Source organism: Rhinolophus sinicus, linkage group LG05 (assembly GCF_036562045.2).
Source record: "Rhinolophus sinicus isolate RSC01 linkage group LG05, ASM3656204v1, whole genome shotgun sequence".
Taxonomy (NCBI): Eukaryota; Metazoa; Chordata; class Mammalia; order Chiroptera; family Rhinolophidae; genus Rhinolophus; species Rhinolophus sinicus.
The window spans coordinates 82,381,480-82,405,711 of NC_133755.1; the positions used below are offsets into that span (position 1 = coordinate 82,381,480).

The following is a 24,232-nucleotide window of genomic DNA, read 5'->3' on the forward strand; positions in this document are numbered from 1 at the left end:
TTGGTCTCTTGGGAGTTCTTTACATGACTCTTTTCCATGTCCAAGGGCTAAGATGAGCGTTAACCCAAACGTTGGATACTTGAAAAAAGAGATTGTGACGTCCTTATGTTTTCACTTCAACAGAGAGAACGTCCACCGCCTCCAGCAAAGCCACCCCCCGATGAAGAGGAGGAAGACCGCTCAGACAAGAAGTTTCTTCCCTTGACAGCGTCTGAGGTAGGGGGTGATGGACTTGTTCCCGTCACTGAAATAGGATGTTTGGAAAGTGTGTCAGTGTGTGCTTAAAGAAGACTTTGCTTTCTCATTTCTTACCAGTTTTTTTGGATTAGTAGGTGTGTGTCGTGTACATCAGTAATCTGGAACAAGACCTTTCAAAGAATTTGCATAGCTCTCTCGAGCAGACAGGCCAGTTATTGGCCTACCTTGCCACACGGAGAGGAAAGCACCTGTCTCCTGCCCCCATGTGCTGACCAGTCTCACGTCTGCCCTTGTGCCCGTATTGTCTTTGAGACAAAATGTACAGTCTCCCTCTAATGCTACTGTTCCCTGGACCGTGTCACACGAGCAGGCTTTGCTGGTTCTGTCTCTGCACTTTCCCCTCTTCATTTCACATGAAGAGTATGCACTAGGACAAACATGGAAAAGGTGGTCAAGACTCAATTAGAAGAGAAACAGGAGTAGTGGGGGTGGAGGAATCAAAGGTTATTTGAAAAGAATATTCCACCGTTTTAAAAAAGAAATGTTATCGTGGGGCAAATAGTTCAATCTTGTCGCTTAGGTTTATGAAGAAAATCCTATTTTCCTTGATCTTTCATCTTTAAAATGCTCCTTTAACACTTCCTATCACTCAGAGAATGTTTATTGAGTATTTATTTGAAATCCTACATAATTTCAATAGTTTATTTTGTAGCTCATCCAATGCTCTCTAGTTCTTTAGTTTAAAAATCAGCTAATATAAATAGTCAGTTTAGTCTCCTTACTTTATACCTAGAAGTAGGAGTTAGTTTTTTTTACAGTATTGCCATGGACCATCCAGTGAAGTGGGTTCTTTTATTTAATATACACACATGGGACCAGAGGGATGGCTTTAGTTTAACAAAATGTATAAATGCAAAGAAGCCCTTTTAAGAGTGTAAAAGTCAGTGTCAGAGATAGGAGATGATTTCTATGCTAGGTGTGAATTCTGTCCTTACTTCTTTCTGTCTCTTAATTAAAAAATGCTTATTATTGTGTCTCAGCTAAGGGGTCTCTGTAATTACAGCCTCCAGGGAATAATACCTCGCTCACAGACACAAGTGCATGTAGTAAATCCCTGCATGTCTTTACATAGAAAGTTGCCTCATTACTCCCTGTTTACAAGGAGGACCCTGGTAAATGCGGAGCATATTCAGTTGGGGCTGGGTCTGTATAAATGCCTCATGGCGCCTCTTTAACACGGACTTGGATTAAAATTCCTAATGCCCCAGGATAGGGGGAAAGCTTTTAAAGAAATATTGGACAACCAAGACTTTCTGTTCTCCCAAGGCTTTCTAGAACATACAGTTTGGCAATAACTGTGTCAAGAGGTTGGGGAGAAATCACCACATTACTCTCCTGGGTGGGTCGCTGTGTCTGAGATACAGCCCCTAGGACTTGCTTCTGCATAGCCTGGAATTCTGGGTCAGTTGGGCCACGAGAGTCAGTACTTGGAAGACTGAGAACCCTGGCTTTGCTTATTGATGTTTATAAGTACGTGAATATAGATAGAGTTCATACGGCCTGGGTCATAGCCTTTCTTTTTTTTTTTAATACATTTTGTTGGAGAATATTAGAAAACTGTGTGTTTCTCCAGGGCCCATCAGCTCCAAGTCAAGTGGTTGTCCTTCAATCTAGTTGTGGAGGGCGCAGCTCAGCTCCAAGCCCAGTTGCTGTTTTCAATCTTTAGTTGCAGGGGGCGCAGCCCACCATCCCATGTGGGAACTGAACTGGCAACCTTGTTGTTGAGAGTCGGCGCTCTAACCCACTGAGCCATCCGGCCACCCGGTCATAGCCTTTTAATGATCAAGGCAGATTGTATGATTCTGTGTGCTATAGTTTTAATGGATAAATCTTCTCCAAAAGTGGACTGGTGTTTTGTTTCTTTGGACTCTGGCCTTCACCACCTTTATCTCTTACGCTCTCCTAGCTTCATGTCCCGTTTGGCGTTGGCTTCATCAAAGCTTAGACGTTGGTATTTGGCAGGCAATCTGCTCCAGTGCTCGTGTCTTATTCCCAAGGCTCGTAATTGTCAGATGACCCCTAGAGCCTTTCAGGGAAGCTGAGTGTGCCTGGCTCCAGGAGAGCGTGGCTTAGAAACATTAAACACGTACACACATGTGTGCACACCCCCCACCGGCTAGATGTTTTTGCCCACCCAGTGGGCTACAGCCTACATGGGACTGACCGCAGGCTTCTCTGTGCTCAGATGTGCTTGACATTCATGGGAAGTGGCAGCTGCTGTGATAGCTCTTCTCAGAAAGCTGCCCACCCCCAGACTGGCCATTCCATTGCTTATAGTTAACTGGTGACTGGTAGTAACTTTTGTCTGCAGCAAAAATGTTGCTTTCCATGTGGCAACAGAATGTGTTTCGGGGGAGCTCTGATTTACTGCCATCCCTGGAAGAAAGGGGAAAAAAGATTAAGGAGTAATTTAGTAAAGAGCAGAATCCTTTCTGTTGAAAATCAGTTATTGCCATATTCACTGTGACACAGGGCTCCTCGAGTGGGAACTAGGAAGGCTTGGAGAAAAGCAGTTTATTGCTTTATTGTGAGATTTTTAATCCCATAGCTGGCAGGGGCCAGGACCAAGCAAAAAATATCACCCTACGAGTTGTCTGGGTATGAGCGGGGACTCCCATTAGACATCTGAAGGAGGGAAAGAGTTCCAAATTGGATGGAGAAATCACATTTCCTAGAAAAAATGAGGCCATCTTGGTCCAGAATCAGGAGAAGTGAATTTTCTGGCCCCTGCTCTGCTGGGAGCTGTCTCTGTAACCTTGGGCAAGTCCCTAGACCTCTGGGAACCGGGTTTTGTCACCTGCAAAATGGAAGAGCTGGAACCAGGTGCTGTCTAGCTGGGACTGTAAAGGTTCAGGTCCCTTCCAGCTCTGACATTTGCTGGTTCTCTGCTTCCAGTTGTCGTGCATAAGAGCCAGGCGTGAAGTGAACACAGGTCCGTGGGCCTGATTTCCCAGATGGAAGTCGTCAGCCCTGTCCTGCCTGGGGAGAAAGGCTGTTACGAGCTGGGCCGCCAGGCGGTCAGACACCTCTGAGACAGGCCTGCCTGGAGCTGGACGAGAGCCCTTGCTGGGTGCACCACGCTCCGCAGAATCAGATTTCCAGGGCTCTGCCGAAGGGAGAGCTCTGTGTGAACCTGTGGAACACCGAGTCCTGTCTGTGAAGCCTTTGGTGTGAAGGTGACACTGAGTGAACTCTTTAATGGTCCTCCTTCGGTCCCTTAATTGTGTTCCTATGAAGAGGTAAAGGAATAAGTAATGCAGGCAGACGGCTCATTGTAATGAAAGAACTTTTAGCTTCCAGGTGGCTTCTAGGAGGTGGAGGTTCCTGCTGTGTCTGGCAGAATTTGGAAGGAGACTGTCTTCTGCCTTTAGAGTGGCAGCCTTGTTAACAAACGGGAGCTGCAGGCTTGGGTTCAGTCTGAGACGCCAGCTTCCTTGTTGTCTCATGAGACTGTAACACGGTGAGCTGTGCCTCCAAGAAACAATCACAAACCTGATTTGTTTCCAATGGTCTGTGGGACGTGTCAGTGAAGGAGGAGGTTTCTGTGTGTGCCAAAGACACATTTGCAAGGTACCGTTATGTGTTAGGTGGAACTGGGGATTCTCCTTCACCCCGTCTTTCATAACGTATCACCCATACCCAGCCAGACTGCTCAAGAAGAGATTTTGTGCTTTCGTGTCCTCTCCTGATAGATGAAATGTGATTATTCTTAATTTGCTTGTGAAACACGTTGGAGTCTTAGGACAGATGAGCCAAAATTTCCCTCGGAAGCCAGGGTCTATTCTTTCTCTCAGGGTGGCTGTAGCGTTAATCCTCGTATTTCTGGCTTGGTTTGAACTTGGCCACTCTGGCACCATGACTAGCCGTGGCCACCAGGCCCTCAGCTGACTCAAGCCGGTTGGCAGGTGGGGGAGCCAGCTCTGGTCTGGTTACTTCATCAGAGACACCTGCAGCCTGGATTAGGATTTCTCAGCAGACAGAGCTGCTTTTTCTTCACCGAAATAATACTGCCTAGCCACTTGACTGTTCTCAGAACCCAAATTGGTGGAATTAAGATTATATTGTCGTCAACGTGGCAGGATGCTGGCCTTTGGGAAGTTCTTCCCTATAACCCCCAGGACCTATGAAGAAAGGCTCATAAGCGTGGAGGATGTACAGAGCACTTTGTAAATGCCTGTCATTCAGGGTTGGTCAGAATCATTCTGATTCCCAGTTGAGAAGGTGGGAAGGATTCCAGCCTTAGGGTAGTATGTGTACACGTTAGGAAAGAGACGTGGAGAAAGAGGCCTCTGTCCCCACCTGGAAGCATCAGCCACAGACAAGAGATCATGCAAGACGCTGCGGAGATGGGAGAGGAAGGGAAGAGCGCTCCTTGGGTTTTATTTGTGGTTTTTTGAAAGATAAAATTAGGTAAGGAAGGGGGGTGTCTTAATCAAAAGCCATTGAAATTTGAGGTACAGGCGCATCTCTAGAAAAGCAGTTCCACGTGACACTCGAGTTATTGACCTTCTCTTCGTCTCCAGTGAAAAATGAGCCAACAGTCTCAAATTTGTTTGACGTAACCTGTTCTGGTGTTAGCCTGCTACCTGAAAAGCACTGTGTATTTTGTCTCGTAGGCCTCGGCCCTGAGACCCTGGCCTCAGGGGAGGACAGCCAGGGAGGACGACGAGCACCCTTATGAGCTCCTGCTAACAGCGGAGACAAAGAGGCTGGCGTCAGTGGACGGAAAAACAAAAGGTACGTGCCTTCCCCGCCCCCGCAGAAACAACTCCGAAAGGATTTTTCTAGTTTGTCATCCTGGGTAGAAGGACGTGATGATTTGCTGTTCCTTGGGATGGGGAGTGTGGTTCGCTGGCAGTCTGGGATGGTGGCTGTGTTACAGCTTTCCTTTCATTTGCAATACTCTGGGCTGCCGTTGGCTGCCACCTTTCCGCACATGAAGCAAGGCAAAGGTCCGGGCAGACTAGGTGAGAACTGTGAAAGGAGAGATTGGCAGTGCCGTGGCAGAGATTGATTTGGGGTCTCCAGCCGTAAAGCCTCAAGGTAGTGCTGTGGAAAAACAAGCCCAACAAGTTGGTCCCTTTGGGTTTGGGCTGACGGCACAGACTCCGCTTTGAGTCCTGACCTCAGAGGGAGGCACTCCTGGGGAGGGGCCCGTGATTGGCTGCCACCAGGTAACTAGAATGCTCTGTCGTCTTGGCCTACTTTCATCGCCTCTGCAAAATTCAGTTTCCTCTGTGAGGGAGTGAGTGCTGCAGGACTGAGAGCCAGCCAGGCGATGTAAACGCAGTCACGGCAGAGGTGAGTGTGCTCTGCTGGAGACTCTGTGACCACCTTTGTGCTCCTCGGGAAGGACACGGAGGGGCGATGCAGTTTGAGGGAACTCTGTGGCCTCTTCTCAGCGCTATAGCTGCAGGGGTCGGGTCCTTCACGGGGTGTTATAAGTGCCTCCTTTCAATCCTAAACTAGTCCATGGTTCAGGTAAGAATGGGGCTGTGATGGTTTCTTTTGAAGTACCCTTTGCTAGGCCTGTCAGAAGGTAGGGGGTGGCAAAGAGAACGCGTCGTATGTGTGTGACTTTGTAGATCTTAATTTTAATAGTCCTGTTTGAAAGGTTTCTCTTCTAGTGTGCAGAAACTTTGTGGTTATTTTCATAGTAGTTTTTTTTTTTTTTTTTTTAATTTTGCTTTGTTTTGTTTTTTATGGTTTCCATTTGGAGCTTTTAAACAAAGATTATCGTTTAGATACAGTAAAACTTGCCCTTTTCGTGTACAGTTCTGTGAATTTTGACAAATAACAGTCATATAACTGACACCATAATCAAGATGCAGGATAGTTTCATCACACAAAAAAATTCTGTGTCTCTTTGTAGTCACTCCTGCACCCCTCGCTTATCCTCTGATGTCTGTCCCAATAACTTTGCCTTTTCTAGAATGTCGTATCAATGGAATCATACATCATGTAAATGAACCCTTTGAGCCTGGCCCCTTTCACTTAGCAGAATTCATTAGAGATTCATCCATACTGTTGCATATATCAGTATTTTGTTCCTTTTCGTGGCTGAATGGTATTCCGTTGTATGGATGTACCACAGTTTATCCATTCTCTAGCTGAGAGATATTTGCTTCATTTACAGTTTGGGGCAATTACAAATAAAGCTATTATAAACATTTGCATACAGGCTTTTGTGTTAACATAGGTTTCATTTCTTTTGGGTAAACGCTAGGAATGGGATTACCCAGGGTCCTTCGTAAATACATGTATGTTTAACTTTATAAGAAACTGCCAAACCATTTTCCATAATGGTTGTACCAGTTTTCATTTCCATCAGCAGTGTATGAGAGTTACAGTTGTTATGTATCCTTCCCAGCGCTTAATATTGTCAGGTTTTAAAAAAAAAAAATCTTTTTTTTTAAAGATTTTATTGGGGAAGGGGTATAGGACTTTATTGGGGAACAGTGTGTATTTCCAGGACTTTTTCCAAGTCAAGTTGTCCTTTCAGTCTTAGTTGTGGAGGGCGTAGCTCAGCTCCAAGTCCAGTTGCCGTTGTTAGTTACAGGGCGTGCAGCCCACCATCCCTTGTGGGAGTCGAACTGGCAATCTTGTGGTTAAGAGCCCACACTCCAACCAACTGAGCCGTCTGGGAGCTCAGTGGCATCTCAGTTCAAGGTGCCGTGTTCAATCTTAGTTGCAGGTGGCTGAGCCCACCATCCCTTGCAGGAGTCAAGAAGTCGAACCGGCAGCCTTGTGGTTGAGAGCACACTGGCCCATGTGGGAATCGAACCTGCAGCCTTCGGAGTTAGGAGCACAGAGCTCCAACCGCCTGAGCCACCGGGCTGGCCCAGGTTTTAAATTTTTTTAGCTATGCTAATATGTGTGTAGTGCTGTGTATGTGTGTATTTTATTGTGGATTGAATTTGCATTTCCCTAAAGACTAATGATGCTGAGCATGCATTAGTGTGATTATTTGCCATTCTTATCTCTAATGAAGTGTCTGTTCAAGTCTTTTACTTATTTTTAAAAAGTTGGGTTGTTTGTTTTCTTATTGTTGAGGTGTCAGTTCTTTATATATTTTGGACACAAGTTCATCAGATACATGATTTTCTCCTAGACTGTGATTTATCTTTTTAATTTCCTTGACAGTGTCTTTTGAAGAGCAGAGGTTCTTAACTTGGATGAAGTTCAATTTATCCCTTTTTTAAATGGATAAGGTCACAAATACATTTCCTATATTTTTTTCTAGAAATTTTATGACTAGGTATTCCATGTAGGCCTATGATCCATTTTGGGTTTATTTGTGTATATGGTGTGAGGTTCATTTTTCTTTTGCATGCGGACGTCCAATTGAGCGGATTTGTTGAAAAGACTGTCCTTTCTCCATGGAATTGTCTTTGCCACTTAGTTATTCTTTCTTGAAATTGTTTTAGATATTGTAGTTCCTTCTCATACAAAAATTTAGAATCAGCTTGTTGATTTCTACAAAAAGAAGTCCTGCTGGGATTTTTTATTGAGTTGTTTTTAATCTATATAGCAGTTTGGGAAGAGTTCATATCTTAACTGTATCTGATCTTCCAATCACATGGTAGATTTTTAATTCAAACTTTTAGAGCGAGTGGAGTAGAGCACCAGTGCTTTCTCTAGTTGTTTAACAATAAATCACATTGAAACTAACCCTTAAAGCACAAGTACTTAGTTAATTTAATGCTCTGTTTGAAAGTAGTTCTTAGTGAGGGAAGAAGCTTTAGCATCACGAAGGAGGGAGATCCCAATTCATTCTCTCTTTCAAAGGCTTGATCTGGAACCCCTACAAGACAGCAGGCTCAACCTTTGACAGGAAGAAAAGACGAAAGTCAGGCCAGTCTCCTTGGCTGCCAGGTGCCCGTGATAGGAATTTTCTACCCCCAGATCAAGAGACCTCCAGGTGAAGGCGGGAACTGCCAAGGAGGCTTCAGACTGCAAATCAGTCCTCCTCTGCTTTGGTGTCATCCCTCTCTGCCATCTTGGGCTAACAGTGGAGAGCGGGTGGTGCAGGAAGCAGAGGTAATTGAGCCATCGCCTGTGGGGTGTGCCTGCCTCCAGGCTAGCTGCTGGAATCACTCAAAGAGCTTTCAGACAAAAGAGTCTAGACATTAAAAATGAAAATGGGCTCTGCCAGTTTCACAGTAGCCTGGAAGGAATGCCTGCTAGGGTAGGTGAAAGTGAGGCAAATCATTTGCACTAATTATCTTAGGCAGCTTTTATGAATTAATTTATCCATTTTGAAAGGGCCATGTCCATGAGAGACGACCGGACTTTTCAGCCCTCTTTACTATAATTCAGGAAACTACAAAGTGAAGGGTGGGTTGGGAGAGCTTTTCAATTACATTTTAAAATTACATTTGTGTTAGCTCACTGGCGAAAAAAAATTCAAATAATACAGAAGTGCATACAAATAAAATGCTCCGGTTCTTCTCACCTGTCTGCTACTCACAGTTCTGCCAGAGGTGACCAGTTTGAAAGTGTGGTGCATGCTTCAGGCCGTTTGCTGTCTTTATACAGAAGTGATGGTATGGGATTGTTTTGTTTGTTTCTAAGCTAAAATGGGATCACATTTTACAAACTGGTTTGCAAACTTGTTTTTCTTTTACCCTGTCTATAGAGTGTGGGTATCATTTTGTCTTCGTTCTTAAAAAAATCTGCGTTACTCTTTTTTAATGGTTGTTAAATATCCCATGACTCATTTTTCTGTTTTCCAGTTGATGGATGTTTAAGTTGCCTCCAGTATTTCTCTGTGATAAATTAAGCTGCTGTGGACATTCTGTACACATATTCTTACACGCTTATGAGAGTTTTTCTTAGAAGGCATTGACAGAAAGAATTCGCCAGAGTGTAGGTGCGTGTCTAGATCTAATTGATGGAGCTGTTACCTTCCCTTCATGTGAATGAGCACTCTTTTCCCCAGAACTTCACCAACACAGAATATTATCACTCTTCAATTGTTTTCACCGTGATAAACAAAAAAGGTGTCTTCTGAAATTGGCATTTGCATGACCTAGTGAAGTTAAGCATCTTACCTTCTTTTTTTTTTTAAATTTTATTGGGGAAGGGGAACAGGACTTTATTGGGGAACAATGGTCAAATTGTTGTCCTTTCAATCTTAGTTGTGGAGGGTTCTGTTCAGCTTCAAGTTGTTGTTCTTTCAGTCTTAGTTGTGGAGGGCGCAGCTCAGCTCCAGGTCCAGTTGCCGTTGCTAGTTGCAGGGGGCACAGCCCACCATCCCTTGCGGGACTCAAGGAATTGAACTGGCAACCTTGTGGTTGAGAGGACAAGCCAACCAACTGAGCCATCTGGGAGCTCGCAGCTCAGCTCCAGGTCCAGTTGCCGTTGCTAGTTGCAGGGGGCGCTGCCCACCATCCCTTGCGGGACTCAAGGAATTGAACTGGCAACCTTGTGGTTGAGAGCCCGCGCTTCAACCAACAACTGAGCCATCCGGGAGGCAGCTCAGCTCAAAGTGCTGTGTTCAATCTTAGTTGCAGGGGGTGGAGCCCACCATCCCTTGCGGGACTCGAGGAATTGAACTGGCAACCTTGTGATTGAGAGCCCGCGCTTCAACCAACAACTGAGCCATCCGGGAGGCAGCTCAGCTCAAAGTGCCGTGTTCAATCTTAGTTGCAGGGGGTGGAGCCCACCATCCCTTGCGGAGGCAGCTCAGCTCAAAGTGCCGTGTTCAATCTTAGTTGCAGGGGGTGGAGCCCACCATCCCTTGCGGGACTCGAGGAATTGAACTGGCAACCTTGTGATTGAGAGCCCACTGGCCCATGTGGGAATCGAACTGGCAGCCTTTGGAGTTAGGAGCACGGAGCTCTAACCGCCTGAGCCACTGGGCCGGCCCCGCATCTTACCTTCTTGATTAGTATTATATATTTAGTCTTGTGAGTTGCCTTCCCGCCCCCCCCCATTGTTCTACTTAGAAATTACTGATAGTGGAAACACTTCATATAAATACTGATAACATTTGGCCAAAGTGATACTCAGAGGAAAGTTTATATCCTTAAATTCATTTGTTAAAAAACAAGAAAGACTAAAACGTAACCAAAAGGAAGTAGCAGAGGAATTAATAAAGATAAAAGCAGATAGTATACTTCACATACTTTATGGTACACACGTTACACCTCAGTTAACTAAAGAAAAACTAAAGGCAGAAAGAATGAAGTAAAAAAACAAAAAAGCAATAGACTTGATCATTATAATGCAAACTTGTTTGTTTTTTTAAAGATCTCTGACAATTCTGATCAAGAGAAAAAAACAACATATTGGAATAATATGAAGCGTATGTATAACCGCAAATTCGGACATGTTAAAAATTGATAGTAAGAGAATTTATAGAAATAAATTTTATGTGGTTAGTTAAGAGTTGCTACCACCCCTCTGGGATGAATTGTCTGGGAGAGTAATTGGTTCACCACAATGACTAATTGAGATGGTGTTTCTACTGGCATTTAGTTCCTGGTGACCAGGAATGCTAAGCATCTTACCCTATGCGGGATAATCCTTCGCAGTGAAGAATTTTCCCACCCAGAAATTCCATTTGTGTCTGTAGATGTGACAAAAACTGACAGAAGTGTAGAAAGCTTCATGAAGATTCATGAGGTAGAAAACCCATCCCTCCCAAAAAGGCACTAGGCCCAGATGGTTTTATAATAGTTTTATCCAACTAGGTCTTCCTCTATTATTTAATTTGTTTCAAATGTAGAAGAAATCTTCTGAAATCATACAGGGCCAGCATAACTGAGAACAATATTTCCTGTTTCGTGTGGCTTAGTCATTTATTTCTCTTCAGTGTTTAACTCCTTGCCCACCGGACATTCTGGACATACTGCCATTCAGAGAAACAGCAGACAATTTTCCAAGCTTGCTAGCAGATGGGAAAGTAGCCCAGAGCTCTACAAGTCATCGTTCTCTGTGGTGCTTTTCTGTGGCATCCACTAATAGTGCTTAAGTCCTCTTAGCTTCGGACAGTGATGAATGATTATCTGAGAACAGTGATCCACGTGGTCTCCTGGCTCACAGCACACTTCTGAGGGTTTCTAGATGCAGTTAAGTCAATATACCTGAGCGCTGTGCATTCAGGTCTGCGTGAAGTTTGTGCACGAGGATAAAGACCTCAGTCCTGTTGAGGGGGAGGAAAATGTTATTTTAGTTCTCCCTCTACTCCCACATCCAGAGTGCTGCCAATTCCTGAGGCTTTAGGGAATTCTGTAGTGTCAATCTGGCTTTTGCCTTTGCCAGCTTGGATTCTCACGTGTGCTTCTACCTGCAGTCCCACTTTTACTATCATTGGTTTAATAAGACTTCAGGAAGAAGATTAAATAGATACCCGCGTTCAGTCCACCATTTTTACCTGGAAGTCCAGCCTAGCTCTTCCTGGTAGATTCCAAGAAGTAAATTTGGGTGCTTTACCCAAAAGCAAAAAATGTAAATGAGTAATCATAAAGGGCAGAATATGTTACATTCACATCAAGTCATATAAATAATTATGCCTTATTTTCAGCAGCTTCCTCTTCTCTCACCTTCTTGCATTAGAGGAGTTCCTACCCAAAGCCCCACTGTGTAACTGTCTTGCTCTATCAATTTATATTTCTGAGTTGGAATAGTTCACTTTTCTTTCCATTATAGAACAAGTCCAAGCCCTGTGAACTGTACATCTCTATGTTCTTCCAAATGTATTGACAGCCATTTATACACATGTGTACGCATATACATGAGACATATATAAAGTAATCATAAATGGCAGAATATGTTAAATTCACATCAAGTCATATAAAAGTAATTTTAGAGTTCAGAAAAAGGATACATTATGCTAGTGTAAGAGATTAGGGATGGCTGTATGAAAGAAATGGCATTTGAGTTGAACCCCCAAATCAAGCATTCTACTTGATAGGCAGAAGTTAGGAGGAAGAAGAAGGCATTCAGGCAGAGGGAGGGGCATAAGGTGATGGGAGATGCTAGAGCACATGTTTCCATCCAGTTTGGCTAGAAAAAGAACTGGTCTTAGAATACTGGATCTCAAATGTCAGTCTTTATTCCTGAGACAGTGTGGAGTTGTTGAAGCTTCTGAATGAGGTGCCGGGATGGAAGCTGTACTTTAAGTATGTACGAGTATGAATGTGGAATCCTGGATTGCAGCTGGGAGAGGCGAGAGGCAGGAATACCCTGGAGTCGAGAGACTGTAAGGAATCTTAAAGGAAATTAGTGCCCAAAGTAGGGGGACAGGAGGAAGTGATAGGAAGGAGGGTACATGGGGGCAGAGGTATTGAGGAGGACCTTACAACGAAATGGGGAAGAATAAGGAGGAGAAAGTATTGAGGGTGATTCTGAGGTTTTGAGCCTGGTTAACTGGGAAGATACTGTGCAACTAAAAGAAATAGGGGATTGAAGGGGGGACATGTTTGAGGGAACATGTTAAGTTCAATCTTGAATATGTTTTGTTTGATGTGTTTCGGGTACCAGGAGAACATGCAGGTAAAGATACTCCATAAACACTTGGAAATGTGGGTGTGATGGAGAGACGCAACAGATTCATGAATCGTCCAAGTTGAGGTGATGGTCAACATAAACGATAATCAGTGGTAGAGGAAAAGTCTAGAGAGATTGAAGAAGTCAAGAATAGAACTTCTGTTTAGAGGCACAAGGGGAAAGAAACGGAGGAGGGTCACCAGGACAATGCAGTCTTAGAAGCCAAGGCTGAATGTGATGGAAACCCCAAATACCTGGTTTAACCAAGATAGCCGCCCAGAAGTAAGGACCCTAGGGCTAGCGTGGCAGTTGGTGATGGCCAGGGACCCAGTCTCCTTCTGCCATTTCATGGTTCAAAATGACTATTCAAGTTCAGGCTCTCAGCACAAGAAGGAAGGAAGGAAAGGGAGAAGAAGGGCACTTTGAAGGAAGTTCTCAAAAGTTACGTGTCCCACTTTCCCTTATAACCCATTGGCCAGAGCTTGGTCCCAGGCTACACCTACTGGCTGCAGGGAAGATGGGAAACACAGTCTTTATTCTCAGTGGCTGTGAGCCAATCAAAAACAAAACCCCATAGCCAAGGAAGAAGTGGAGAGCGGGTATTGGGGACAACTAAGAGACAGTGTCAAAGTCATACAGAAAGAGCTAAAAGGATGAAGACTAGGAAAGGGTTAGGCAATTAGAAGACCATTGGTGACTCGTACATTGGGTGAGTCCTCTCTGAAGCAGTGGGAAGAGATGAAGTTATCCCCAAGTTTTGACATGGTGTTGAGAGTAGTAGTTACGGAAGCTTGTCTGGTGTAAGTCTTCTGAGGAACTTGCTGTGATTATCTTCCAAAAGTATAGGTGCTGTGGGAAAGGTGACACTTTGAAAAGAGTGAAAGAGATGAGGAATAGATCTTACGACGACATCACAGTTCTGAAGACGTGAACAGAAGGACGGCTGAGTCTGGTAGTCAGGCTTGCGTTTGGGTTCTTGCTCTACCACTCGTTGGCTGGTGACCTTGAGGAAGTCATTTAACCTCTTTAAGCCTCATTTTCTATGTGTAAAATAGGGATACAAATTTTTACTTCATTGTTGCTGTGACTATTAAAAAAGAAAATAGCACAATGTCGGGCACAGAATAACAAGTACTACAGACATTGTAGCTTACTGGAAACCAGCTGAGTTAAACAGGACTCAGTCAGTTGTTTCTTGAGTATTCACCAGGGCTCAACATTCCAGCAACTGGAGAAGAGAGAGCAAATGGTTGTGAATACCCAGTGTTGGACCTGGCAGAAGATCAAGGGAAACAGAGACGGCAAGTGTGCTATTAAATGAGGCACAAACATGGCCTGTTGGAAACTGATCCAGGCAGAGCTGGTACATTGAATAGGGGAGTTTGAGGCGCTGGAAGTGAACAGAGTCTTCAGGAGGCATTTAAGGAAATGGGGGAGATGTGAGGTAATCAGGACCAAGCCCACGGTTCCCAACGCGGGGCTGTACCCTATGGGTGCTGCAGAGTTGGGAGAAAGGAAACCAGCCTCTGTGCAGCGTTAGCAGGAAGAGCGGTTTGGAAATGGTTGTAAATGAAAGCTGATGATAATGATGGCAGCTTCCATTTTCTGAATGCTGCTTCTGGGCCAGCCACGTGCTGAGTTCATTTACACTGATTAGGTCATTGAAAAGCTCAAGACGGAGCTGGGTAGGAGCTATTTTTATCCCGTTTAGTGGATGAGGAAGAAGTTAGGTGTTAGAGCTGAGCCTTAAGCCCGGGTTTGGCAGAATCCAAAGCCTCTTAAAACCAGGAGGTTAAATCATTTCACCCGGAGCCCTGCTGCTATTCATATTCTGAACGTCATGGAGCTGGAAGGAAACTCAGGTCAGCTCATCACATACTAAATCCCAAAGCCCCAGAGAATGCAGCCCAGCCGTTCATTTTTTGTAAAAGACCCAGAGAGGAAAAGTCACAGGGCTGGGAATTCAGTGTGAGCCTCTTGGATCCCAGTGCGGCCCTTCTGCTCTTTGGTTGCCATGGACCAGAATGGACTCTCAGTCTGTTTGCCTTCTCAGATCACAGTCTCAACAAGGTCTGCATAACCTGGTCCGTACCTTCCTCCTGGGGAAAGTGTGGTGACCCTCCGAAAGCAGCCGTGTACTTAGGAGCTCACCTGGTTTCTGACATGCACCACACTCACTGGCCAGGCCATCGGAGGGTTCCAATCCTGCTGGAACAAAGAAAGCAGAGCAGTCTGGGACGTTGGAGTACCCCAGCGTTCTTCTCTGGGTCTGAGGATTGATTTGACTTAGCAAGTCCTCACATGAGCTGCATTTTTCAGCCCAAATTTAAATGTGCAGGGGTGACTGAAACTGTGTAAATGTTAAAAATGTTATTATTCAAAAGCCCTTGAGATCCCCGTGGATCATCGTGGTAATTAAAATGCAGCGCAGAAGACCCCTTGCTTCAGCAGCTCTCAGGGTAAGAGGAAAATGAACACCCAGAATGAATCAAGATGGAGAGTTGCAGGGGCTGGGAATGAACGTGCTGGCATGTCCTGTTCTGTGGAGCAGCTGGCCTTGAGCAAACAGCCCTCCCCGTGTCCTCGTCCCTCCTTGTTTCTCTCGGAGAAGGGCAGTGTGTGAGGAGAGCCGAGGGCAGTGTGGGAGGACAGGTGGAAGCTGTAATTCCGAAGGCGGGAGCACAGTGATTCCCGTCAGAAGGAGCCGGAATCCACGGCTCCCCGTGAGAGGTTCGTGCCTCTGCTTTTTCTAAAGGATTTCCACTTCCCTTCAAGCCTGTCAAGGCCTGCCTTCTCCTTCCGTGCCCGGCTCACACGCTGCCTCTTCTGATAAGCCTCCTGGTTCAGAGTAACGCACTTTGCTTTCTGTGCATTTATTTGGCTTATATGTTTTTGAAAGCATCTACTAATTTTTGCCTTGAATTCTAGTCATTTTTGTATATGCTGTTCTCTTCTGGTAGCTGGTAAGCCCACTGAGCAGACATGTCTTCATCTTTCTCTCTCTCGGGTGCCCCCTGAAGGCAGACGTTTTTCACACGCATATTGACGGTCTGGCGCCTGGCTCAGTGTCTCACTGCAGCCTTCTCATTGCGTTCCCGTCTGTCCCCTCCTGCTGTCCAGACGTGTGAGGATAATGAAGGTAACAGGTGTTAGTACTTGTCACGTACATTGTCTTTGGTGGCCCTGGTGAGGAACAGAGAAGTCGTTGGTCTCATCTGTGAGCAAACATGTTGTAATGGATCCGGTATGGAGAATAATAACCATTGTTAACATCTGTTGAGAGCTAGCAGGTGCCAGGCATGGTTCTAAATGCTTCGCGAGTATAATCTAATTCTCACAACGATCCTATGAAATCAGTGCTACTAAGGGCCCAAAATTATAGATGAGAACGCTGGGCACAGAGAGTTAAGTAATTTGCTCCAGACCTGGCCTCTTGTTCAGCATGTTATGTTGTTAACAGCTTGTCCCTAAGAGATCTAGTATTATCCTGGCTTTCCAGAAGGAAGACACCATCGAGTAGATCGTTTCCCACCTGTTGATTTGCTGGGAAATCTGTGTTAGCCTTGGGCACAGTTTTTTTATGGGAAAGAAAACACCAACTCATTAAGATCCTGAGCTTCTTAGATCAAGCTTTCCAGATACCCCGGTGTCTTTCCTAGGGAATTGCCTGGATAAGCCGTGTCATGGCAAGAATCCCCTTCCATGATTCCCTGTACTCCGTAAAGTATTGGTGGATTGTGGTTTCTCTGATGGGATTATGACCCTCAGAAATTCTTGCTCTTCACATATTTCCTTCTTCCATAAGTTTCCATTCCTTCTTTCTGCCCACTTCCTTCCCCAGCATCTGTCTGCTATTGAGCTCTTGGCATCAGTCTCCCTTTCTTCATTGATGGCGTGCATGAATGGGTGGCTATGAGACAGGGCTTTCATTGTGGGCTGCCACAGCAGCAGGCAGAACATTCTCTGTGGCCTGGGTTCTGAGGTCCACCCAGGCAGCGGGAGCTAGGCAGACTCCCAGTTCTGAACTATGGCGCTTTTCTTTTGTTGTTAGACTCCCCTCCCCCGCCACCCAAAGTTGTTAAATAAGGAGCTAGAAGCTGATGCCCGGGAGGGAGCCTGTGTTCCTGTTACCAGAGTCCTGTTTTTTGTATGCAGATGCCGGCAGAGGGACGTGGCACCTTGGGCCGGGATCTGTGGTTAGTCCTAGAGGTGGCAAATGTGGCAGCCTGTTGACCTCCCCATCAGCCTGTCCTGGGAAGCGCTGTGGGATGGTCAGATGTCGTCCTCCCTGTCGCCCCACCATGCAGTACCACAGGGCAGCTGTGTTCAAGCTGCCGGTGGCCATAGGTGGTATTCACAGCCCTGACGTCACGGTTCCCTGGGGCCTGAGTTAAGCTGTATGGGTCGCTTCTGTACGCAGCATGTCTTCTTCCCTAGAGAAATGATTCAAATTGTTCAGCGCTTGTGCACTGCTCTGGACCTGACCTTTGGGATGTAGGGTTTGTGAGTTAGGGGTGTGAAAGTTCCGGAACAGTCAGATGTAGAGGAAGGAGATGCCAGAGTTCATACTTCTGGGCTCCTGCGGATATGTAACCAGAGCCAGAAAGTGCAGCTTACTGGCTGCCCCCTCAGCAGCCTCTGCAGACCTGCCAAAAGCTGAACAGACTGGAGCCTGAAGCATTCTAGGGGGGGGGGGGGGCCGGGGGCGAATGGATCCATGTCTCTGTTCAGACCTCAGGGTGAGGTGCTCGTTGTGACAGCTGGTCTTTGGGATCCTGTCTTGGAAGAACAGTGTTGGGGAACACTGGCGTCACGCATGGGCAGTGGGGACTGTTTTAGTGCCTCAGGTTTATAAAGTATCTGACTACCCTTGTTAGTTTCGAAATTGAGCTTCAAGAAGGGGTCTTGAGGCTTCAGGCAAGCTGATGAGGGAGAGTGGGTGCTATGCAGGCAGGCACCCAGGAGGGGTCCCCAGGCAGGGCTCTGCACCCCCCGAGGGGGAGAAGTTTGCCATCGCCATGAGGTGGGGACTCAGCTTCTCATCACTGTCGTAACATAAAAGGAACTTTGAAGGACCACACAGGCCAACCTACTTATTGTCGACACTGAAGCCCAGCACGACGAGATCACTGCCAAGGCCACACAGTGAGAGAGCAGCACAGCCAGGACAGCCAGGTGTACAGGCCCCCAGGCTGAAGCCTGCTTCCTGCCACACCACCTTGGACAGGCCACTAAAGGCCTGAGGAGGGCCTTCCATTTCTCATCTGAAACAAGAGCTGAACTTGACCCTTTCGGCCCTGAGATTCTCTGATCTCACAAACAGTTCTTGGGAGCTTTGGGCAGACGGGGGGATCGTGTGGTGTGTGTGTAGCACAGAGTCCACTTAGGGAGAAAATAAAGTTGAATCTTAGCTTTGGAATTTGAGCTAGTGCTGGACGCGGGGTTGTTACCTACCCTGCTGGTGTGGGTGAAAATCTCTAGTGGGTCCGAGTTCGTGCAGGGCGAGCCTGTGGTGTCCCGGTGAGACTGATGTTGGACTCTGATTTGGTCAATTATTGATGCTACGTCGGGGCAGAGGTACTTGATAGCTTGGGTGAGTGTACAGTAGGAGTTGGCTGCCTGAGCTCGTGGTATCCGATTTCTGGGATGGCCGGGAGGTCTTGGGAGAAACGCAAATGTCTCTTGGCACTGACAAGTTAGACCATTTTGTTTTGAGTGGATCAACCAAGGTTAAACTTAAACAAATAAGAGCAGCTGGGAGGCTTTGGAAGGAGTGAGATGGGCACATTCTCAGAAAAAACAGAAAAGCCTGTGCTCCCTGCAGAAGGAAGGAAGGAAGGAAGGACGAGGTGTGGAGCTCTGAACAGCCCCCCTCCAAGGAAGGAAGCGTCATTTCTCTGCTGTTTTGTTTTGCATTTTCAGTTAAGGAATTCCAGAAGTTGCAGGTTGTGGCTCGTGCCCTCCATTTTCCCCCTCCGTTGCTGCTTGCCAGAGGAAGGGAGGGCGGGTAGCTCTGAATAACACTTTGGCCTTTATGGAAATGTATCAGATGTTCCAGGAGTGAGTCTCCCTTGCTCATGCTTGCTGTCGGCGCTCTCACTCTCTCCCTCCCTCTTTCCCTCTCTCCCTCACTTTCACTCCGTGTTCACTCACTCTCCTCACTTGTGTCCTCTCTGTAGGAGCTAGTTAGCACTTCTCGCCTTATATAGCAAGGTCTGCTCGTTGATGGTAACAGCAGCCTAACAACAGGGGAGGCTGCCAGAGAGCATTAATCAGGCCAGTGTTTGGAATTTCATAAATGCTCGGACTTTGGGTACAAATTGAACATTAAGAACAATACCAAACTGTTTTCTTCCTTCCTCTCTCTCTCCTCTCCCTCTGCCCACTCTCTCCCCAGCCCATCCAGCGTCTCTCTCTTTCCCTCTGTTTTTGAATTCCTCTGCTCTGCCGTGTGCTCGCTGCGTTGGAACTTTGTTGATTTTTGCCTCGTTTAATTTTTTGTTTCTCTCTCTCCGTCCACTCCCAGACCACAGGCGGAGCGGCAGCAGCCGGAGCCAGGACTCCGCGGAGGGGCAGGACGGGCAGGTCCCGGAGCAGTTCTCAGGTCTCCTGCACGGCTCCTCCCCAGTGGGTGAAGTGGGGCAGGACCCTTTCCAGCTGCTGTCTGCCACTGGCCAGAGCCATCCAGAAGGGTCCCCCGCGCAGGCCGCCTGCCACGAGGCCAGCATGCAGTTGGAGGAGACGGGTGTGCACGCTCCTGGAGGCTCCCCGCCCAGTGTCCTGGACCCGAGTAAGACAGCGAGCCACCCGGCAGGCCTGCCCACTGCCAACAGCCAATCGCACCCCGAAACTTTGACTCACACAGCATCTCCACACCCTGGTGGTGCCGAGGCAGAAGGAGACCGGAGCGGGGCTAGAAGCCGAGTCCCTCCCACCAGTAAACCCAAAGCTGAACTCAAACTCAGCCGCAGCTTGTCCAAGTCTGACTCTGATCTCCTGACCTGCTCCCCCACGGAGGACGCGATGGGGAGCCGGAGCGAATCCTTGTCCAACTGCAGCATCGGGAAGAAGAGGCTAGAGAAGTCGCCCTCCTTCGCCTCGGAGTGGGATGAGGTAAGGCCGCGTGACGTCACAGAGCTGGCCACGGCCCCCCACGGCTCCCTGGGTGCGACTCCCAGGGCCAGGGTTGCCCCTGGTTCCTTTGCACAGCAGCCAGTGTGATTCTGACAGCCGTGAAGGAGGCAAGCCCCACGTAGCCAGGGCAGGGGGTCCCCTGTGTGCATCGCAGAGAATTCATGGTTAAACTGGAGGGTGGAGGCCCCAGCACAGCAGGATGGAGGGAGAGGCAACTCCTGGAAATGACAGGCTGTTTGGAAATGCTTGGATCCCATCAGCCCTACTGAGGAAGTCATGCCCACCGTGAAGATGCTTAAGCAGAGCTAGAGTCCTTCCTAGGAGTCTTCAGGAGGAAGAGGGGAGGTCCAGGGTTGGCTAGGAGGGCGGAGAGAGGGGCTGCTGGACTCTGGGAGAAGCTGCTGACGGGATCGGGGGGGCTTGGCTTTTCTGTTCCCCGCACACCCATGATTCTGCTGTGTTCCCCTGGGAGACCCAGTGCCTCTTCCAGCAGAAGTGTCCTGCCCGCCCACATTCCCAGGTTGGTGAGGCAGAGGCTAGTTAGGTGGTTCAGGAAATAGATTAGTAAGGAGAAAACATTCAGAGTCTGAAGTCCAGGTTCCTTTCGTAACCACTGTTACAGAATAATTGGAAATGTGTACTGAATATTTTTCAGTGACTGTGACATGTCTACTGGGCAGAAGAATGTTTCTCAGAGATTGGTAAAACACCCAGGGAATGTGAGGGTGCTACCCTTGCAGGCTTTTTGCTGGGAAGAAGCTGGCTTTGAAGTGGCCTGGGTCTATCTTGCAGGAACATTTTCAAGAGATGAATTTAGCTCTCCAACAGGAGGGGAACAGTCCAGCTGACATGTCCATTAGAACAGTCTGTAGATTAAATGCCCTACCCGACTCTATTCTGGTTGCAGCTGCAAAGTTATGTAAACCAAAGCTGATCCCGTTCCCAGTGTGGGAACAGGGTGGGGACAGTTCCTACGGCATTCGTATCTCCAGATAAGATGAGGCTTAGGACTGTTTTGTCAGGAATCCTTGCAACAGGAGGTTTTCACTGTTTAGTGAACAAAGATTTGGCAAGACCTATTGTAGGTGCCAGGCCACTTGAGGAAAATCAGTCTAAGGGAAAGAACTCCTGGCCCTGGGAGGTCACACACGAGAGTGTGTGTGTGCAGGAATGTGTGCTCTACCTTTGTTTCTCAAAACAGTTTTTACTCATTTACAGTCAAGTATAGAATAAGGCAGTGCGCTCTGAAATGGCAGGACAGGTGAACAGGGAGAAAAGCCTCCGAGGGAGTGGGGTGGGTAGAGACAAGAGGCGTGAGAGGGTGGAAAGGGGCTTCAGCGAAGATCACAGGGAAGTGGGATGTGACATGGAATTAAAGAACCGAGTGTTAGTTTAAAACCAGGTCGAAGCTAGTGGGATGGAGAAAGGGCCTTGCAGGTAGAGAGAACAGCATGAGCCAAGGCCTGGAATTGGGAAAGCTGAGGTCACTGGGTTTCTATAGAGTATACAGTTTGTATAGAAATAGGAGAATAAGAAATAGGAGTAGAGAGTGAGATTGGGACCAGATAGTGAGCCTTGAACATGAGGCTGAGAAGGGAGTATTTGATCTGATATCGAGGTGTGATCTCATAGTCCTTCAAATGGGCTGGGAAACAGCTTTACCCGCCTAAAGAGTTAGCTCTGCGTTTGGGCCCCATCTCCTGGGCGTACCTTCTCCCCACAAGGTCAACAGTACGCGGGGACGCTTCACAGTATATTCATGCTCTGATAACATGCCAGGTGGCCTTATGGGCGCCACCATTTATTTCCTGCTGCAGAAGAAATGTGAAATCACCAAAGCACAGCCCAGCTTAATTGAAGTTGGTTGTTTGGGTTAATAGACCAATTGTCTCCTGACATCTTAACGAGAGGAGGGTTCATATGCTGATGTTTCCTTGCAGGTAGAGATTGCAGGTGGGTACAGTGAACCCAGAGACTGTTCAAGGTCTGAGTGTCCTGGCCAGTCTTTCGTGGGGCCCAGAAGGACTGTTACATTTTAAATTTGAAAAAAACTAAAGGCAACTGAGGTCTTATTGGAAAGAATTCAGAAGCTTGAGCCCTGCTTGCAACGCCCTTTATGTGTAAGCCTTCCACATTGTTTTTGAGTCATATTATACTTGGTTTTTGTGGGTATCTCATCTAAAGAGAAACTTCAGAGCTGTTTCTCCTGGGATTGGCCCTGAACCCCGGGCTTTGGCAGACTTTCCCAGAATAGTACATTAGTTAATGGCTGCCCCCCACCCACCCCTGACCAGTGCCTGAAGGCTGCTGTGCTGTATCTTGTGTACCTTGTGCTTGAAGATTTTTTCTTTGTCATCATTATATCCCCGCTGCCTCCCCCTGACCCCCGCAGGTGGTGGGGAAGGCTGCTCTGTGAGGCCTGCGAGGCGGAGGGGCCTGGGGGCCCAGGCAGCTGTGATCCCAGCACGTGATGAGTTGTGCCTGTGAGCTGGCCAGGCCGCTCCTAGAAGGTGCAGGGCCGTGCCCGAGGCCAGGCCCCCGGCTCCACTGTCTCCTCCTTGGTGGTGGATGGCCTCAGAAAGCCTCAGCGTCCCTACCCTTATTTGTGAAACAGGCAGTCCAGTCTGTGTTGCAGAGTTGTTTTTACCAATTAGATGTGTTCAAGTGCCGACCACAATTCCTACTATTCAAAAAGCATGCGTGAGTGGCAGATCGTTACTGTGCCTGGAGCTCCGGAGCATGAGAATTGCGGCCCGGAGTCGTCAGACCTTAGGAAACACAAAGCTTTCAGGGGTGTCCAGGGCTGGTGGAGTGACTGCGAAGTAGTGGGGTTCAAAGCCCCTCGACCCAGGACCTCCTGCACAGCTGCCCCACCCCAGACCCGGAAAAGTAGGGCAGGTGCCCCCCCTTGTTCTGCAAGAAATTAATGAGCCTTTCTTCCCTAACTCCCTGAAAGGAGGAGAGAGGGTAAAGAGAAATCTGCAGCCCTTTCTGCTGCTTATTTTTCTTATGTATTCTCCATACAGCAGTAGTCCCCCCTTATCCATGGAGGGTACATTCCAAGACCCCCTGTGGATGCCTGAAACCACGGGTAGTACTGACCCCTGTATGTACTCTGTTCTTTCCTGTACATACCTACCTAGGATAAAGTTTAATTTATAAATTAGGCACAGTAAGAGATTCACAAGAAAAATAACAATAAAATGGAACAATTATAACACTATGTTGCAGTAAAAGTTACGTGAAGTGGTATCTCTCAAAGTATCTTATTGTATTGAACTCACCCTCTCACACCTTCCCTCTGGCGTACCTGAACTGCCAGTATTGCTACTCTTGTGCTTTGCGGCCATTACGTAAAGCAGAGGTTACTAGAACGCACGCACCGCCATACCATGCAAGTCAGTCTGATAACCCGATGCTACTGAGTGACTAACGGCAGGTAGTGTACACAGCGTGGAGACGCTGGACAAGGCGGATTCCCGTCCTTGGCGGGTGCAGCGGGATGGCGCGAGATTTCATCGTGCTACTCAGAACAGCGTGCAATTTAAAACTTGTGAATTGTTTATTTCTGGAATTTTTCGTTTCATAATTTTTGGACTGTGGTTGACGGCAGGTAACTGAAACTGCCGAAAGCAAAACTGGATAAGGGCTGATACTGCAGTGGGCAGCAGTGGCTGCTTGATGGTTGGTTGTTTGGGGTGATGTCTTATACCTGGGAACGTGCAGAGCTGATAGATTCGGGGTCTCTGACTGCAACCACGGACTGCTCCTTACAGATGGTTGACGCAGCCCTTGCTGAATTACTCCGGACTAGACGACATCTGGGAGTTGGCCTGGTTACATATAGCATCCATTCGTGACACTAGCATTCTCCCTGTTTTCTCTCATGGTTTTGCTAACAGAGAAGTAATAGAGTTGGCTTTTAAAGGAGCTCGGCCTAAGAGGACATCCAATGCCAAGCTTCACTGGGTACTTGCTGTGTTCTCCAGTCAATGCTCGCCTTGTTGTCTGAACGATCCCTGGGGCATAAGAGAGGGTAAACTGAGAAGCTGTCCATAAATAAAACTTTACAAATATATAGCTAAGGAGCAGGAAAATCACCTACAGCTCTCTACACATAACACACCTATGTTAACATTTGGTGTATGTCCAAATGTGGGGTCTAATACTAATATTTACTGATTTATAACTGGCTTTTTTTTCACCTAATGGCTGCCTATTGGGATATGTTGCCGTGGCAATGTCAGTAAGATCTGAATTCAGGTCTTCATTCTAAAAGGCATTGTATTCTGTTAAATGGCTATGTCAGAAGATTAGTTAATTTGTTGTTGTTTAAACTGGTCTC

General features: G+C 47.1%; 1 protein-coding gene across 10 annotated transcripts in view; it reads left to right on the forward strand.

Moving 5' to 3' along the window:
• ANKS1A (ankyrin repeat and sterile alpha motif domain containing 1A) overlaps positions 1-24,232 on the forward strand; it is a 171,181-nt gene that overhangs the window by 81,433 nt on the left and 65,516 nt on the right. For all 10 annotated transcript variants that reach the window (XM_074332832.1, XM_074332831.1, XM_074332833.1 and 7 more), the window contains 3 exons: positions 124-216; positions 4,875-4,995; positions 19,280-19,866. In XM_074332832.1, the coding sequence (XP_074188933.1) occupies positions 124-216; positions 4,875-4,995; positions 19,280-19,866 (801 nt within the window). The remainder of the gene's footprint in view (positions 1-123; positions 217-4,874; positions 4,996-19,279; positions 19,867-24,232) is intronic.